Below are 19,771 nucleotides of genomic sequence, written 5' to 3'. Positions count from 1 at the left end.
TTGTTCAACCCCGTCCCAAAGACTGCAGCATCGGTGATAAGAACCACTCCACTCTGGCAAAACGCAACTTTGAACTAAAACCGGCAGCCCTGATTCACGACTGTTCATTTGAAGGTACCGTTCATTTCTTACACCCACTCGTACACTCTCTATTGGTTTTTATTCTTTGTTACGTGAATAACCTTCTTTGTTTTTTTTTTGGATACAAGATCGAGGCTCGGGTAAGAATCCAACAAAAATCACAAAAAAAAACTGACACAGAAAACATACAATAAAGGGAGCGGGAGACAAAATTGGCAGAAAGAGGGAAGCACAGAAGTACAACAGCAGAGAATAGGGACAACGGAAGATCAACTCCGTCGGACGGTGGGGGCTTGGGGGGGAGGAAGCATAGAAAGGTGGGGGGGGGGGTGGTAAAGGTATAAAACACATGGACACTGCTAGAACTTCCAGGAAAGAAAGAAGTCGGTATTTCAAAAAAAAAGTGGATCTGGGGTGAATAGACGGGGGTAGAAGAGATCAAGGTTTTGGATGGGGCAAGATAAGAGAGGGTGGTGAACAGCTGTTTTAAAGACCTGGAGGGAGGAGTGGAATTGAAGAGAGTGAGGGAGTTTGTTCCAGGGATGGGAGTAACGAGGAATAAAGGAGTGAAGGTGAGAAGAGAGTCTAGATTTTGGCAGTTTAACCATAAGAGGGTTGCTGGCAGATCTTGTGCGACCTGCAGGAATATTTGGGGGACAGAGCACAGAGAGAGCTGGGGGAGCAAGGCCAGATAGGAGTCGGCAGAAGACAGAAAGACCACCAACCTGCCTGCGGTGAGTGAATGAAAGGTCCTCGGAGTCAGCTTCATCGCGGGAGATTCCAATGATTCTGAAAGCTTTGGTTTCAACAGCGTGAAGCCGAGCTAGGTGTGAGGCAGGAGCACCGGCCTAGAGGGGAGAACAGTTTTTCATTGAGCTGCGGATGAAAGCCTTGTATGTGGTGAGGAGCTCAGGTGTGCCAAGGAAGAACTTCACACGATAAAAAGCTAATCATGTGTTTGTGGTTTATAATATTTTACAAGCCTGGCTACGCTGCTGTTAGAGTTTGTCTCGTTTTACAGTAACTGCAGACTGCGATGCAATTACATACGTTGATGTTTAAAGTTTCTGTTACATCTTATGGTCAGATGTGTGAGCCACACATGGACAGATGTCAGATGTGGTCAGATGTGTCAGATGTGTGATTATCGAGTTTTTAAAAAATACATCATTGATTCATATTTGGAGTGGAAAACATTTATTTCCCCATTTGCATCATCCTGAGTTTAAAGCCTGTTGGTTTTCATTGTTTTATCCTCTCCGATAATACGTGCATATCTTGTTTATAGCTTCAGTCAGCTAACACCATGCAGTTTTGGTATACCGTCCACCAATCCATTGACGAGCAATTTTTGCAGAGCAACTGAGGCCATCTATTTTACACATACGTATGGATTGGGGCGAGAATGTATGGAGTGGGGCTAGAATTATAAGGTTGCAATAAATAGGAGATGTACTGTTCATAAGGGAACATAAGGTAGGGTAGAGGGTAGAGGAGAAGGGTATCTTCTCTGATATGCAGCACGTTGCTGCGGGTTACATCATTCCTGTAGGTTGGGACAGGGATTTGTATTTTGTTCAGGATGCCGATGATAACGCAAACCTACTCTTCATTGTAAGACACCGTGGGATATTTGCTCAGCATGGCTTTTATATTTACAGCGTGGCTCTTAGATGTTCTGATGTACATCAAAGATATTGCAAACAATGGGGTTCAAAAGTTAACTTCCTGATCTTCTCCTCCAACCTATCCCAAAGCGATGAAATGGTACCAGTGGCGTCGTCAGGAAAACGAGGTGAGATATCCATCCGAACGACTCTGCCATAATTATCCCGTCCTCCAGGTAGCGGGAGATGGGTTTTGCGTGTGTGTGCAGGTTTGCTTGTGCCTCCTGGTTATAACTTTTTTGAAACCATAAATTGAGCATTTGTCATCAAATTTTCAAAAAGCCTTTATTGTGAGATTATGGACAACACTCATTAAAAATAGGAGCACGGGTCCCGAAACTCACATACGTCAGCAGCAATCGCCAATGACGTCATCAAGTTTTGCTGCTGATGCAATGCCCTCTGTCGGTAAGGGCAGGTATTTTTTTGCGTTTTCGGCCTGATTTCAACCAGTTAATGAGCGCAGATGTTGATGCTGTCAATGCACCTTCGTTAAGCATCAGATATGAAGGATGAGGTCAAGTTTCATCAAAATCATATGTTTGGTTCAACCGAAAATGACTGAAGTGTTTACAGACTCTGACTTTGGCTCTTGACTTTAGCTTTCACTCACTCTCTGGCTGACTGACTTACCAATGGACTCTGCTCAATCACATAAGCTCACTGGATTGAAGTCCAGGTGAGCTAATTATGTTACATTTTTATTCCGTGGCATGAAGTGAAAAGTGGGCTTAAGCAATTTGTTCAGTTTGTCTGTCTGTCCACAACGTCAGTTTATGATCGAGGAACAAGTTAATCCCAATCGAACGTTATATTTTGAACACGAGTTGCAACATGAATCAGAAACTGAACATGTAATTTAACAGGACTTTGGCTCCGAATTTGTCTTGATCGCTCATGTGCTGAGTGGAGTGAGATCATATTGTCACTCTGCCTGTCTGGCAGTCAAATAGAATTGAAAAGAATTGAATCATCAAACTTACTGTTTTTGAGGATGTCAGAAAGGACACAAACAAGCACAAATAACTAATTAAGGAAGAACAGAACTAATATAATATAATAATTAATATATAATATAATAACTAATAACAATAATATTACTCATAATAATATATAATATAATAACTCATATAACTAATAACAAATAACTAACGTGTTAACTAATGTGGTGTGAAAGACGCTGCATCAACGGTGGTAAACTTCCCAAAAAATTCTTCAACTTTTAAAATATTTTTCATCATTTTTGAAAACTTTTACTTTGTTTCAATTGAAAATATATATTTGAACACTGGAGAATACAAATCGTCCTTTTTGCCACTTTCAAAAACCTTTCCTTTGGCAGTAATTGGACAAAATATTACAGCATTTTACATCATCTTGACCAATCCAATTTGCCGCTTACAGCCCATGTCCATGTCCTTTTTTCTCAAGAAAGCATGGCGAAAGTATTCTATGAACTCTCTAGTTGTTTTTAAAGCTGTTGCCAAGAAGGGTGTGCAATGTCGTAATTTGTGTGCGTCTCTGCAGTTGGTGCACAGCCCACCACCTTTGGAAACGGATGCATCCTGTCTGCTGAGTACCCCAGCTCAACCAGGTATGGTATCGAGTTATTTGCATTCAGAAAAAAAGGAAAAAACAGGCATCAGGTTGCACTTTGTGTCATTTATTCCTTAAAAATAATCTCAAACTCTTTTGAAGTTTTCTTTTGCAGGCCTAAAATTTCTCTGTTTTCTCATTTCAACGCTTTCTCAAGATCGTATTGAAAATATGTTGATGAGGAAACATTGGCTCCAAAGACGAATACATTTTTTAAGAGAATGTGTCTCTGGTCGCTGTGCAATTTCCCGTCGATGACATAGTTTTCTCCATTTTTGTTCAACCCCGTCCCAAAGACTGCAACATCGGTGACATGAACCACTCCAATCTGGCAAAATCCAACTTGAAACTCAAAGCAGCAGCCCTGATTCACGACAGTTCAGCTGGAGGTACTGTTCATTTCTGACACCCACTCGTACACTCTCTATTGGTTTTTATTCTTTGTTACGTGCATTACTTTTTTTCTTCTTTTTTTTGTTTACAAGATTGTATTGAAAATATGTTGATGGATGAGGAAACATTGGCTCCAAAGACGAACACATTTTTTAAGAGAATGTGTCTCTGGTCACTGTGCAATTTCCCGTCGATGACATAGTTTTCTCCATTTTTGTTCAACCCCGTCCCAAAGACTGCAACATCGGTGTTATAAACCACTCCACTCCGGCAAAATCCAACTTTACACTCAAACCGGCAGCCCTGATCCACAACTGTTCCTCTGGAGGTACCGTTCATTTCTTACACCCACTTGTACACTCTCTATTGGTTTCTATTCTTTCTTTCGTGAATGACATTATTATCTTGCCAAAACGAAGTTTTTGCAAGATGTATTAGTCAGCTTGTATGTTTGTTTTTTTGTTTGTTTTTTTTTTTGTTTTTTTGTTTGTGGTTAATCATTTTTTTTCCACGTTTAGATCACTCTGTAGACCACAGTTATTATTGGAAACTCCTGTAACTTCGCATATCAGAGTCCTATAGAGATACCCTTCAGCACACAAAATTGTGAAGGTCAAGGTCAAAGGTCAAGGTCACTTTGTGGTCAATCATGGAGGTCGACGAAACCCTTATTTTTTGAGTAACTTTGATCGGATCGTCTCCAAACTTGGTGGGTATCTAGTATATGGTCCCGCGCTCAGCTGATTAGTTTTTGGTGGCGATCGGCCTTGACCTTCCAAGGTCAAAGGTCAAGGTCACTTTGCGGTCAATCATGGAGGTCAACGAAACCCTTATTTTTTGAGTAGCTTTGATCGGATCGTCTCCAAACTTGGTGGGTATCTAGCATATGGTCCGGCGCTCAGCTGATTAGTTTTTGGTGGCGATCGGCCTTGACCTTCATTTTGTTTTTTTGTTTGTGGTTAATCATTTTTTTTTCACGTTTAGATCACTCTGTAGACCACAGTTATTATTGGAAACTCCTGTAACTTCGCATATCAGAGTCCTATAGAGATACCCTTCAGCACACAAAATTTTGAAGGTCAAGGTCAAAGGTCAAGGTCACTTTGCGGTCAATCATGGAGGTCAACGAAACCCTTATTTTTTGAGTAACTTTGATCGGATCGTCTCCAAACTTGGTGGGTATCTAGTATATGGTCAGGCGCTCAGCTGATTAGTTTTTGGTGGCGATCGGCCTTGACCTTCATGGTTAGCGCTGGAGGTCGAAAATTATTGACCCCAAGGTCAAATTTTGAAATCGTAGGTACCATATCGAGTAATACCTCATATGAATGCCCTTGATGAGTGCTTCCCAGATCTGTAAACAGTTTGACGCTATGACGTCATTTGATGACGTCATGACGAAAAAACGGAATTTTCATGAAAAAATTATTTCCTCAGTTCTCATCAAAATCTTTCAATATTTCATGTGCGTTGGTCATGAAGACATACTATTCACCATACGAAATTATTAAGGTCAAGGTCAAATGGCAAGATACGGTTCACCCTGTGGGTGACATATGTTCATCACAATTTTTATTGTTAATTTATCTAAGGCTTACATGGAGGAGTTCGTATTACACATATTTCACTGGTGTGCACACTCATTTTAAGCTGTCTAGCCTGGGTTTGAATTTTTTTCTTTCTTGGTATACAAGATTGAGGCTCGTGTAAGAGCTAACATTAATGACAAAAAAAACAAACGGACACATACAGTCACTTGAAAAATTAAGTACACCCCATGTACAGTTTTGGCTTTTTCAACATATTTCAACACACTGCTATTTGATCTTCATTTCAACAATATTGATAGATAAAGGTGATATAATATAACAAATATCATGAAACATTTCCATTTTGTCGTCCATTGTATAATTTAAATAAACATAAATGCAAATTTCGCATGTGGAAAAAGTAAGTACACCCTTGGCTCTAATAGGTGGTATTGCCCCCTTTGGCAGAAACAACCTCAAGTAGGCGTTTCTTATAACTGTCTACCAGTCTCTGACATCGACTCGGATAAATTTTTGCCCACTCCTCCATGCACAATTCTTTCAGCTGTGCGATGTTTGAGGGGTTTCTTGCATGCACAGCTCGTTTCAAATCCCCCCACAACATATCGATGGGATTTAGATCCGGGCTTTGACTTGGCCATTCCAGAACCCTCCATTTCTTTCTTTTCAGCCATTCCTTGGTGGATTTACTGGTATGCTTAGGGTCATTGTCATGTTGCAAGGTCCACCTTTGGTTGAGCTTCAACTCTCCAACAGATGGCCTCACATTATCCTCAGGCACCCTCTGGTACAATGAAGAATTCATAGTGGATTCTATTATGGTGAGCTGCCCAGGCCCTGATGCAGCAAAGCTGCTCCAAACCATAATATTTCCACCACCATGCTTTACAGTTGGTATCAGGTTCTTGTGGTCAAATGCTGTCTTTGGTTTTCGCCAAACATGTCTTCTGGTACTGTGGCCAAATAGCTCTACCTTTGACTCATCTGTCCAGAGCACATTGTTCCAGAAGTGCTGGTCTTTGCCTAGGTGTTCATTGGCAAACTTTAGTCTTGCCCTGATGTTCTTTCTGGACAGCAAAGGTTTCCTCCTGGCACACCTCCCATGTAGATCAAATTTGTGCAGCCTCTTTCTAATGGTAGACTCGTGCACTTTGACATCAACAGTGGCTAGAGCTACCTGTAGGTCCCGTGATGACATTCTGGGGGTTCTTAGAGACTTCTTTCAGCATCTTGCGGTCTGCTCTCGGGCTGAATTTGCTGGGGCGGCCTGGCCTGAACAAGTTGGCAGTTGTTTGGAATCTTCTCCACTTGTCGATGATCTTCCGGACAGTCGAACGATTGATTTCAAATTGTTTGGAGATCTTTTTAAATCCCTTCCCAGACTCGTAGGAATATATAACCTTCTTTCTGAAGGCCTCAGAGAGCTCTTTTGATCTAGGCATGGTGATGCCGCACACTTCAACAACAAAGAGCAAACCAAACTAAATGTCTGAGGTTTAAATAAGACAGGTTCCTCCAAGATCCTCTCTAACGATGTTCTAATCATTTGCACCTGAGCTGGTGCACCTGATTCTAATTTTAGGTATTTGAAGTCGTGATAAATGTAGGGGTGTACTTACTTTTTCCACATGCGAAATTTGCATTCATGTTTATTTAAATCATACAATGGACTACAAAATGTAAATGTTTCATGATATCTATATTATAATAGCCGTAGATGATTCTGTCTGTCTGTCTGTCTATCTGTTGGGTGTCTGTCCGGGGTGTGGCTTACTCGGTTTGCAGAGTAGCTCCACCCATAGCTCCACCCATTCTGGGAGTGGCTATAAACAAATATCCACCATTTTATTAACTCGCATAGCTTTGAGTCCTGTTTTGTAGGCCCGTGGTGTCTTGCTCTCCCCCAGTTTTATTTCAAATCAAATTCGATAAATCATTTCATTTTTCACAGTCGCTAACATAGTTTTAGACTCGGTTGAAAAAAAACGGGAAGAAAATCCGATGAAAGTTGCCGTTTATAGAACGAAATGAATTCTCAAAGGCCTGTAACTTCAAGGCCATTGAGTCTCTCTCACGCCTTTATCTCCAATCTAACTCACCATATGATTTCATTTTTATCGATGGTTTTACTTTTAGACTCGGTGTCAGCAATAATTGAGAACAATCCACACACGCGGGAAAATGCAGAGATATATTTTTTAAAATCGCGTCATGGTGTATCATACACCGCCCAACATGACACCGCCGGCAATGTGTCGATATATATTAAAAATTCGCTTTTGCTTTTCCGTTATGATATATTACTATTTCGTTTGATGATAGTCGTCACAAAAACGTCAACAATGATGCCGACATATATTTCTTCGTTTTTATTTCATTCAACATATTAGCCGGAAGTAAAATATGTTTCAGGAAATTACCGAGAGATATTTCTTCGTTTTTTTTATTAGTTATGTGCGCATACACTTTAAATAGGTTTATTTGAAATCTTTAATTTTCCACAAACATTCCACACACGCGGGAAAATGCAGAGATATATTTTTTAAAATCGCGTCATGGTGTATCATACACCGCCCAACATGACACCGACGGCAATGTGTCGATATCTATTTTAAATTCGATATATCATTTCATTTTTCACAGTAGCTAACATAGTTTTAGACTCGGTTGAAAAAAAACGAGAAGAAAATGCGATGAAAGTTGCCGTTTATAGAACGAAATGAATTCTCAAATGCCTGTAACTTCAAGGCCATTGAGTCTCTCTCACGCCTTTATCTCCAATCTAACTCACCATATGATTTCATTTTTATCGATGGTTTTAGAGTCGGTGTCAGCAATAATTGAGAACATTCCACACACGCGGGAAAATGCAGATATATTTTTTAAAATCGCGTCATGGTGTATCATACACCGCCTAACATGACACCGACGGCAACGTGTCGATACATATTAAAAATTCGATATATCATTTCATTTTTCACAGTCGCTAACATAGTTTTCGACTCGGTTGAAAAAAAACGGGAAGGAAATCCAATGAAAGTTGCCGTTTATAGAACGAAATGAATTCTCAAACGCCTGTAACTTCAACTTCAAGGCCATTGAGTCTCTCTCACGCCTTTATCTCCAATCTAACTCACCATATGATTTCATTTTTATCGATGGTTTTGGACTCGGTGTCAGCAATAATTGAGAACATTCCACACACGCGGGAAAATGCAGAGATATATTTTTAAAAATCGCGTCATGGTGTATCATACACCGCCCAACATGACACCGACGGCAACGTGTCGATATATATTAAAAATTCGCTTTTGCTTTTCCGTTAAGATATATTACTTTTTCGTTTGATGACAGTCGTCACAAAAACGTCAACAATGATGCCGACATATATTTCTTCGTTTTTATTTAATTCAACATTATTAGCCGGAAGTAAAATATGTTTCAGGAAATTACCGAGAGATATTTCTTCGTTTTTTAAAATTAGTTATGTGCGAATACACTTTAAATAGGTTTATTTGAAATCTTTAATTTTCCACAATATAATTTACTTGCCATTTATCATTTGATGATTACGAGACAAATTCCTCTTGAGGATCGTGACAATTCATGCGCTGCGTGGAAACTTCTATTTCCAAAATGAATGAGACGCTCGATGAAGAACGCAGACTTGAACAGGATGCAGCAAGAAAACGAATGAGACGGGCGAACGAGTCCATCGACGAACGTCAATGCAAACTTGCGGGGTCACCCGTGGGAATCCCACGGGCATGGATGTGTGTGACATTTCGACATATTGAGTTAGATGCTGCACATTCATTTTTACAAAATCTATATTATAATAGCCGTAGATGATTCTGTCTGTCTGTCTGTCTATCTGTTGGGTGTCTGTCCGGGGTGTGGCTTACTCGGTTTGCAGAGTAGCTCCACCCATAGCTCCACCCATTCTGGGAGTGGCTATAAACAAATATCCACCATTTTATTAACTCGCATAGCTTTGAGTCCTGTTTTGTAGGCCCGTGGTGTCTTGCTCTCCCCCAGTTTTATTTCAAATCAAATTCGATAAATCATTTCATTTTTCACAGTCGCTAACATAGTTTTAGACTCGGTTGAAAAAAAACGGGAAGAAAATCCGATGAAAGTTGCCGTTTATAGAACGAAATGAATTCTCAAAGGCCTGTAACTTCAAGGCCATTGAGTCTCTCTCACGCCTTTATCTCCAATCTAACTCACCATATGATTTCATTTTTATCGATGGTTTTACTTTTAGACTCGGTGTCAGCAATAATTGAGAACAATCCACACACGCGGGAAAATGCAGAGATATATTTTTTAAAATCGCGTCATGGTGTATCATACACCGCCCAACATGACACCGCCGGCAATGTGTCGATATATATTAAAAATTCGCTTTTGCTTTTCCGTTATGATATATTACTATTTCGTTTGATGATAGTCGTCACAAAAACGTCAACAATGATGCCGACATATATTTCTTCGTTTTTATTTCATTCAACATATTAGCCGGAAGTAAAATATGTTTCAGGAAATTACCGAGAGATATTTCTTCGTTTTTTTTATTAGTTATGTGCGCATACACTTTAAATAGGTTTATTTGAAATCTTTAATTTTCCACAAACATTCCACACACGCGGGAAAATGCAGAGATATATTTTTTAAAATCGCGTCATGGTGTATCATACACCGCCCAACATGACACCGACGGCAATGTGTCGATATCTATTTTAAATTCGATATATCATTTCATTTTTCACAGTAGCTAACATAGTTTTAGACTCGGTTGAAAAAAAACGAGAAGAAAATGCGATGAAAGTTGCCGTTTATAGAACGAAATGAATTCTCAAATGCCTGTAACTTCAAGGCCATTGAGTCTCTCTCACGCCTTTATCTCCAATCTAACTCACCATATGATTTCATTTTTATCGATGGTTTTAGAGTCGGTGTCAGCAATAATTGAGAACATTCCACACACGCGGGAAAATGCAGATATATTTTTTAAAATCGCGTCATGGTGTATCATACACCGCCTAACATGACACCGACGGCAACGTGTCGATACATATTAAAAATTCGATATATCATTTCATTTTTCACAGTCGCTAACATAGTTTTCGACTCGGTTGAAAAAAAACGGGAAGGAAATCCAATGAAAGTTGCCGTTTATAGAACGAAATGAATTCTCAAACGCCTGTAACTTCAACTTCAAGGCCATTGAGTCTCTCTCACGCCTTTATCTCCAATCTAACTCACCATATGATTTCATTTTTATCGATGGTTTTGGACTCGGTGTCAGCAATAATTGAGAACATTCCACACACGCGGGAAAATGCAGAGATATATTTTTAAAAATCGCGTCATGGTGTATCATACACCGCCCAACATGACACCGACGGCAACGTGTCGATATATATTAAAAATTCGCTTTTGCTTTTCCGTTAAGATATATTACTTTTTCGTTTGATGACAGTCGTCACAAAAACGTCAACAATGATGCCGACATATATTTCTTCGTTTTTATTTAATTCAACATTATTAGCCGGAAGTAAAATATGTTTCAGGAAATTACCGAGAGATATTTCTTCGTTTTTTAAAATTAGTTATGTGCGAATACACTTTAAATAGGTTTATTTGAAATCTTTAATTTTCCACAATATAATTTACTTGCCATTTATCATTTGATGATTACGAGACAAATTCCTCTTGAGGATCGTGACAATTCATGCGCTGCGTGGAAACTTCTATTTCCAAAATGAATGAGACGCTCGATGAAGAACGCAGACTTGAACAGGATGCAGCAAGAAAACGAATGAGACGGGCGAACGAGTCCATCGACGAACGTCAATGCAAACTTGCGGGGTCACCCGTGGGAATCCCACGGGCATGGATGTGTGTGACATTTCGACATATTGAGTTAGATGCTGCACATTCATTTTTACAAAATCTATATTATAATAGCCGTAGATGATTCTGTCTGTCTGTCTGTCTATCTGTTGGGTGTCTGTCCGGGGTGTGGCTTACTCGGTTTGCAGAGTAGCTCCACCCATAGCTCCACCCATTCTGGGAGTGGCTATAAACAAATATCCACCATTTTATTAACTCGCATAGCTTTGAGTCCTGTTTTGTAGGCCCGTGGTGTCTTGCTCTCCCCCAGTTTTATTTCAAATCAAATTCGATAAATCATTTCATTTTTCACAGTCGCTAACATAGTTTTAGACTCGGTTGAAAAAAAACGGGAAGAAAATCCGATGAAAGTTGCCGTTTATAGAACGAAATGAATTCTCAAAGGCCTGTAACTTCAAGGCCATTGAGTCTCTCTCACGCCTTTATCTCCAATCTAACTCACCATATGATTTCATTTTTATCGATGGTTTTACTTTTAGACTCGGTGTCAGCAATAATTGAGAACAATCCACACACGCGGGAAAATGCAGAGATATATTTTTTAAAATCGCGTCATGGTGTATCATACACCGCCCAACATGACACCGCCGGCAATGTGTCGATATATATTAAAAATTCGCTTTTGCTTTTCCGTTATGATATATTACTATTTCGTTTGATGATAGTCGTCACAAAAACGTCAACAATGATGCCGACATATATTTCTTCGTTTTTATTTCATTCAACATATTAGCCGGAAGTAAAATATGTTTCAGGAAATTACCGAGAGATATTTCTTCGTTTTTTTTATTAGTTATGTGCGCATACACTTTAAATAGGTTTATTTGAAATCTTTAATTTTCCACAAACATTCCACACACGCGGGAAAATGCAGAGATATATTTTTTAAAATCGCGTCATGGTGTATCATACACCGCCCAACATGACACCGACGGCAATGTGTCGATATCTATTTTAAATTCGATATATCATTTCATTTTTCACAGTAGCTAACATAGTTTTAGACTCGGTTGAAAAAAAACGAGAAGAAAATGCGATGAAAGTTGCCGTTTATAGAACGAAATGAATTCTCAAATGCCTGTAACTTCAAGGCCATTGAGTCTCTCTCACGCCTTTATCTCCAATCTAACTCACCATATGATTTCATTTTTATCGATGGTTTTAGAGTCGGTGTCAGCAATAATTGAGAACATTCCACACACGCGGGAAAATGCAGATATATTTTTTAAAATCGCGTCATGGTGTATCATACACCGCCTAACATGACACCGACGGCAACGTGTCGATACATATTAAAAATTCGATATATCATTTCATTTTTCACAGTCGCTAACATAGTTTTCGACTCGGTTGAAAAAAAACGGGAAGGAAATCCAATGAAAGTTGCCGTTTATAGAACGAAATGAATTCTCAAACGCCTGTAACTTCAACTTCAAGGCCATTGAGTCTCTCTCACGCCTTTATCTCCAATCTAACTCACCATATGATTTCATTTTTATCGATGGTTTTGGACTCGGTGTCAGCAATAATTGAGAACATTCCACACACGCGGGAAAATGCAGAGATATATTTTTAAAAATCGCGTCATGGTGTATCATACACCGCCCAACATGACACCGACGGCAACGTGTCGATATATATTAAAAATTCGCTTTTGCTTTTCCGTTAAGATATATTACTTTTTCGTTTGATGACAGTCGTCACAAAAACGTCAACAATGATGCCGACATATATTTCTTCGTTTTTATTTAATTAAACATTATTAGCCGGAAGTAAAATATGTTTCAGGAAATTACCGAGAGATATTTCTTCGTTTTTTAAAATTAGTTATGTGCGAATACACTTTAAATAGGTTTATTTGAAATCTTTAATTTTCCACAATATAATTTACTTGCCATTTATCATTTGATGATTACGAGACAAATTCCTCTTGAGGATCGTGACAATTCATGCGCTGCGTGGAAACTTCTATTTCCAAAATGAATGAGACGCTCGATGAAGAACGCAGACTTGAACAGGATGCAGCAAGAAAACGAATGAGACGGGCGAACGAGTCCATCGACGAACGTCAATGCAAACTTGCGGGGTCACCCGTGGGAATCCCACGGGCATGGATGTGTGTGACATTTCGACATATTGAGTTAGATGCTGCACATTCATTTTTACAAAATCTATATTATAATAGCCGTAGATGATTCTGTCTGTCTGTCTGTCTATCTGTTGGGTGTCTGTCCGGGGTGTGGCTTACTCGGTTTGCAGAGTAGCTCCACCCATAGCTCCACCCATTCTGGGAGTGGCTATAAACAAATATCCACCATTTTATTAACTCGCATAGCTTTGAGTCCTGTTTTGTAGGCCCGTGGTGTCTTGCTCTCCCCCAGTTTTATTTCAAATCAAATTCGATAAATCATTTCATTTTTCACAGTCGCTAACATAGTTTTAGACTCGGTTGAAAAAAAACGGGAAGAAAATCCGATGAAAGTTGCCGTTTATAGAACGAAATGAATTCTCAAAGGCCTGTAACTTCAAGGCCATTGAGTCTCTCTCACGCCTTTATCTCCAATCTAACTCACCATATGATTTCATTTTTATCGATGGTTTTACTTTTAGACTCGGTGTCAGCAATAATTGAGAACAATCCACACACGCGGGAAAATGCAGAGATATATTTTTTAAAATCGCGTCATGGTGTATCATACACCGCCCAACATGACACCGCCGGCAATGTGTCGATATATATTTAAAATTCGCTTTTGCTTTTCCGTTATGATATATTACTATTTCGTTTGATGATAGTCGTCACAAAAACGTCAACAATGATGCCGACATATATTTCTTCGTTTTTATTTCATTCAACATATTAGCCGGAAGTAAAATATGTTTCAGGAAATTACCGAGAGATATTTCTTCGTTTTTTTTATTAGTTATGTGCGCATACACTTTAAATAGGTTTATTTGAAATCTTTAATTTTCCACAAACATTCCACACACGCGGGAAAATGCAGAGATATATTTTTTAAAATCGCGTCATGGTGTATCATACACCGCCCAACATGACACCGACGGCAATGTGTCGATATCTATTTTAAATTCGATATATCATTTCATTTTTCACAGTCGCTAACATAGTTTTAGACTCGGTTGAAAAAAAACGAGAAGAAAATCCGATGAAAGTTGCCGTTTATAGAACGAAATGAATTCTCAAATGCCTGTAACTTCAAGGCCATTGAGTCTCTCTCACGCCTTTATCTCCAATCTAACTCACCATATGATTTCATTTTTATCGATGGTTTTAGAGTCGGTGTCAGCAATAATTGAGAACATTCCACACACGCGGGAAAATGCAGATATATTTTTTAAAATCGCGTCATGGTGTATCATACACCGCCCAACATGACACCGCCGGCAATGTGTCGATATATATTTAAAATTCGCTTTTGCTTTTCCGTTATGATATATTACTATTTCGTTTGATGATAGTCGTCACAAAAACGTCAACAATGATGCCGACATATATTTCTTCGTTTTTATTTCATTCAACATATTAGCCGGAAGTAAAATATGTTTCAGGAAATTACCGAGAGATATTTCTTCGTTTTTTTTATTAGTTATGTGCGCATACACTTTAAATAGGTTTATTTGAAATCTTTAATTTTCCACAAACATTCCACACACGCGGGAAAATGCAGAGATATATTTTTTAAAATCGCGTCATGGTGTATCATACACCGCCCAACATGACACCGACGGCAATGTGTCGATATCTATTTTAAATTCGATATATCATTTCATTTTTCACAGTCGCTAACATAGTTTTAGACTCGGTTGAAAAAAAACGAGAAGAAAATCCGATGAAAGTTGCCGTTTATAGAACGAAATGAATTCTCAAATGCCTGTAACTTCAAGGCCATTGAGTCTCTCTCACGCCTTTATCTCCAATCTAACTCACCATATGATTTCATTTTTATCGATGGTTTTAGAGTCGGTGTCAGCAATAATTGAGAACATTCCACACACGCGGGAAAATGCAGATATATTTTTTAAAATCGCGTCATGGTGTATCATACACCGCCTAACATGACACCGACGGCAACGTGTCGATACATATTAAAAATTCGATATATCATTTCATTTTTCACAGTCGCTAACATAGTTTTCGACTCGGTTGAAAAAAAACGGGAAGGAAATCCAATGAAAGTTGCCGTTTATAGAACGAAATGAATTCTCAAACGCCTGTAACTTCAACTTCAAGGCCATTGAGTCTCTCTCACGCCTTTATCTCCAATCTAACTCACCATATGATTTCATTTTTATCGATGGTTTTGGACTCGGTGTCAGCAATAATTGAGAACATTCCACACACGCGGGAAAATGCAGAGATATATTTTTAAAAATCGCGTCATGGTGTATCATACACCGCCCAACATGACACCGACGGCAACGTGTCGATATATATTAAAAATTCGCTTTTGCTTTTCCGTTAAGATATATTACTTTTTCGTTTGATGACAGTCGTCACAAAAACGTCAACAATGATGCCGACATATATTTCTTCGTTTTTATTTAATTCAACATTATTAGCCGGAAGTAAAATATGTTTCAGGAAATTACCGAGAGATATTTCTTCGTTTTTTAAAATTAGTTATGTGCGAATACACTTTAAATAGGTTTATTTGAAATCTTTAATTTTCCACAATATAATTTACTTGCCATTTATCATTTGATGATTACGAGACAAATTCCTCTTGAGGATCGTGACAATTCATGCGCTGCGTGGAAACTTCTATTTCCAAAATGATTGAGACGATCGATGAAGAACGCAGACTTGAACAGGATGCAGCAAGAAAACGAATGAGACGGGCGAACGAGTCCATCGACGAACGTCAATGCAAACTTGCGGGGTCACCCGTGGGAATCCCACGGGTGACCCCGCTAGTTTGTTATATTATATCACCTTTATCTATCAATATTGTAGAAACTAGGGCATGCCCGTACTATATCTATATCTAAAATTATATCCCCCCCCTCTATTTACATGAAATGGTTTGGTCCAAAGCGAACGGCTTGCGAGTGGTGACAATCCCCCCCCTCTATTTACATGCAATGGTTTGGTCCAAAGCGAACGGCTTCCGGAGTTTGGTAAAGAAATCGCCATCGCGTGCACAAACGCGCAGGAAAGCGAATGAATCGCAAATTCGTTTTTATTAGTTGTAAAACATAGTTTAACGCCAACATAGTTTGCAAACGTGAAATAAATGAATACGCTCTCAAATGTGCCATCCGAGGCAGAGTGTGCCCGCCACGTTCGGCACACGCGATCGTTCGCTGCTCTCTGATTGGTTGAATCGTTTTTTGGACATAGCTCGGTAAGTAATTGTCCGATTAATATGAAACCTTGAAAAGGCACATCCTCGGGTCCCCAGCAATATACCTGGCAAGTTAAAAGTATATCGGACCCGTGGTTGTCGAGAAACAGCGGTCACAGACAAACGTACAGACAGAGATTACTGGAATTATAGATAGACTAGGGCATGCCCGTACTATATCTATATCTAAAATTATATCCCCCCCCTCTATTTACATGAAATGGTTTGGTCCAAAGCGAACGGCTTGCGAGTGGTGACAATCCCCCCCCTCTATTTACATGCAATGGTTTGGTCCAAAGCGAACGGCTTCCGGAGTTTGGTAAAGAAATCGCCATCGCGTGCACAAACGCGCAGGAAAGCGAATGAATCGCAAATTCGTTTTTATTAGTTGTAAAACATAGTTTAACGCCAACATAGTTTGCAAACGTGAAATAAATGAATACGCTCTCAAATGTGCCATCCGAGGCAGAGTGTGCCCGCCACGTTCGGCACACGCGATCGTTCGCTGCTCTCTGATTGGTTGAATCGTTTTTTGGACATAGCTCGGTAAGTAATTGTCCGATTAATATGAAACCTTGAAAAGGCACATCCTCGGGTCCCCAGCAATATACCTGGCAAGTTAAAAGTATATCGGACCCGTGGTTGTCGAGAAACAGCGGTCACAGACAAACGTACAAACGTACAAACGTACAGACAGAGATTACTGGAATTATAGATAGATGAAGATCAAATAGCTGTATGTTGAAATGTGTTGAAAAAGTCAAAACTTTACATGGGGTCTACTTACTTTTTTATGTGACTGTAAGACGAAATAAAGGGAGTGGGAGACAAGATGGGGAAAGACGGGGAAGCACACAAGTACAACATTTGAGAGCAGGGACATCGGGAGATCTGTGGGAGGGAGAGGGCTTGGAGAGAGGAGGCATGGGAAGGGGGTGGAGTGTGAAACACACATGGACAGAGCTCGGACTTGCAGGAAAGAAGTTTGTATTTCATTAAAGTGGATCTGGGGTGAATTAACTGGGGTAGAAAAGATCAAGGTTTTGGATGGGGGAAGATAAGAGATGGTGGTGAACAGCTGTTTTGAAGACCTGGAGGGAGGAGTGGGATTGAAGAGAGTGAGAGAGTTTGTTCCAGAGGTGGGAGAAAAGAGCAATGAAAGAGTGAAGTTGAGCAGAGAGTCTTGATTTTGGCAGTTTCACCAGAAGAGGGTTGCTGGCAGATCTTGTGCGACCTGGAGGAGTATTTTGGGGGACAGAGCACAGACAGGGCTGGGGTGGGGGGGGGGGGCTCGGCCAGATAGAAGTCGGTAGAAGACAGAAAGACCACCAATTTCGACCCAGCTATGAAATGGCATTTTGGCGTTTCATGGGCAGGACGATACATCAATGTGTGTGCCGGCCCTTGGATGGACATTGAACTGGCATCACATCTGCCACCATTTATTGGTTGACATTGAAGATCCCGCAGTGTCCTTCGCGAAGAGTAGGCGAGCTATTGCACCCTCAGGCAATGATGCTGCCCTGCAGCCTTGGGTTGCATACAAACGAAGATCACTGGGAGGATGGAAAGATCGGTGTTTTTGCCTTGGATGACATTACAGGGGTGAGTGTGAAAAATAAAAAATGCATTTGGGATTTGGCCCCCCGCTCAAAGGATCACGAGCGATGTTCTTGGATGGGAACACCACACACATCGGTTTATTTGGATTATTTTGAACATTATGCTATTCGGCAAGTCACAATGTGTGCTGAAAGGGTTGTCTGCTTTTTGAGTTGTTCCACTCATACATACATAATTAGATCACATGACTGTGTGTAGATGACCTCATAAGGGACATTTGCACAATTCTTTACAGAATATTTCACCTTTAAAACACTGGAATGCAGATAAATGTTTTTTTTCTTAAAGCAAAACATTGTCTGATTTTTGCATTACAAATGTGTTGTTTAGTCATGCGGTGCATGCCCGTCTGCTAGACAAGATATAGCTGGCTGTTGCTCTTCTTTTAAGTGGTTATTTTACCTCAACTCACCCCTGCAAACAGGTGGTCGTCATCCGATGAGAGCAAATAAAAACATCCAGCAAGATGACTCTGGGTCCATCATGCCTGTGCCACTAAAGTTGGTGGATTACTTTGTACGTACTTACATCATCTTTGCCATCCACTTTGCCTTCACTCATTACATACCTGCCTGACTCAAAGGAACCAAGCAAACCGATTACTGTGCAAACCAGACCGCTCTACGTACATACACTGCATTCTTATATTTATGATGTACATGATGGTGATTTTTTTTTACTAATCCAAACTCTGATCTCCATCCATCATTATTTCCACCATGATCCCCACAACCTCTAAAGGCACATCCATCCTCCATCTACATGCAGCGCGTATCATCTTTGACCTTTCCTAGAAGCCCATGGTATTCACTGATCCAACGCTCACGACAGCAAGTGATGCTGCCAACGTGGCTGTTTCTGTACCAACTGTGACGTCCGACCGCAGAACTACATCACATCATGTCTTTCGCCGACTTCTACTCCACTTTCCTTGCATTATTTGGTCTGTGACACTTACTAGGTTCTCCTCCTTCATCATCACACATGCCCACACGGCCACATCACCTCAACCTTTTCCTCATCCCTTCTATCATTCATTGTAAAATAGGGAAAGATGATATGATTGATGGTTGGGATTACTCAAAGATAATCACTGCTATGATTTCTGGAGGAATGTAGACTCTACACTTTTTTGATACCTCACCAAACTGGCATACAGTTCCTCTGCACTGGCAGCTGTAATCATAAGGTTATCTGCAAACAACAATTCCAATGGCAAGCCTCTTCTTGCATGTGCATACAGTACATGGATTACTTCAATAAAGAGTACAGCAGACAGATGACAAAATTGTGCCTTTGATGATAAAACCAAGCCACTTGGCATGATGTAAGGAATATTAAATATATCCCGAGGGAATATTGTTGGCTATTGGGCCATTGCACATTTGTCCTGTGGCAGCCATTGCGGTGAAACTGATTGAAACCATAAACATAATGACACAAGCAATCCTGCTTCAAACTGTATACATCACGTTCATTCGATCTGAAAAATACCAAACAAAAAAGGCATTTTACATTAGGTCATGAAACATTAGGTGATGAAACTTCTATTGACGTTGGGTCATGAAACATATAT

At 39.8% G+C, this 19,771-nt stretch overlaps 1 protein-coding gene across 2 annotated transcripts in view; it reads left to right on the top strand.

Moving 5' to 3' along the window:
• The window catches only part of LOC144893228 (uncharacterized), a 109,097-nt gene extending 89,614 nt beyond the window's left edge, over positions 1-19,483 (top strand). Inside the window, exons 15-22 of one of the 2 annotated variants that reach the window (XR_013624255.1) lie at positions 22-114; positions 1,839-1,876; positions 3,276-3,342; positions 3,641-3,733; positions 3,973-4,065; positions 18,102-18,177; positions 18,620-18,711; positions 18,937-19,483. Coding sequence is in view for 1 of the 2 variants with exons in the window: in XM_078782979.1 (XP_078639105.1) it covers positions 22-114; positions 1,839-1,876; positions 3,276-3,342; positions 3,641-3,733; positions 3,973-4,065; positions 18,620-18,711; positions 18,937-19,068 (608 nt within the window). In the remaining variant the exon portion in view is untranslated. The remainder of the gene's footprint in view (positions 1-21; positions 115-1,838; positions 1,877-3,275; positions 3,343-3,640; positions 3,734-3,972; positions 4,066-18,101; positions 18,178-18,619; positions 18,712-18,936) is intronic. The other variant, XM_078782979.1, reaches the window with a different exon arrangement.
• The last annotated feature ends 288 nt before the right edge of the window (positions 19,484-19,771 follow it).

This window comes from Myxine glutinosa, chromosome 8, assembly GCF_964187855.1.
Source record: "Myxine glutinosa chromosome 8, kmMyxGlut1.1, whole genome shotgun sequence".
NCBI classification, from domain to species: Eukaryota; Metazoa; Chordata; class Myxini; order Myxiniformes; family Myxinidae; genus Myxine; species Myxine glutinosa.
Note: the sequence above shows the minus strand (reverse complement) of the source record. Positions and strands in the feature narration are given on the sequence as shown.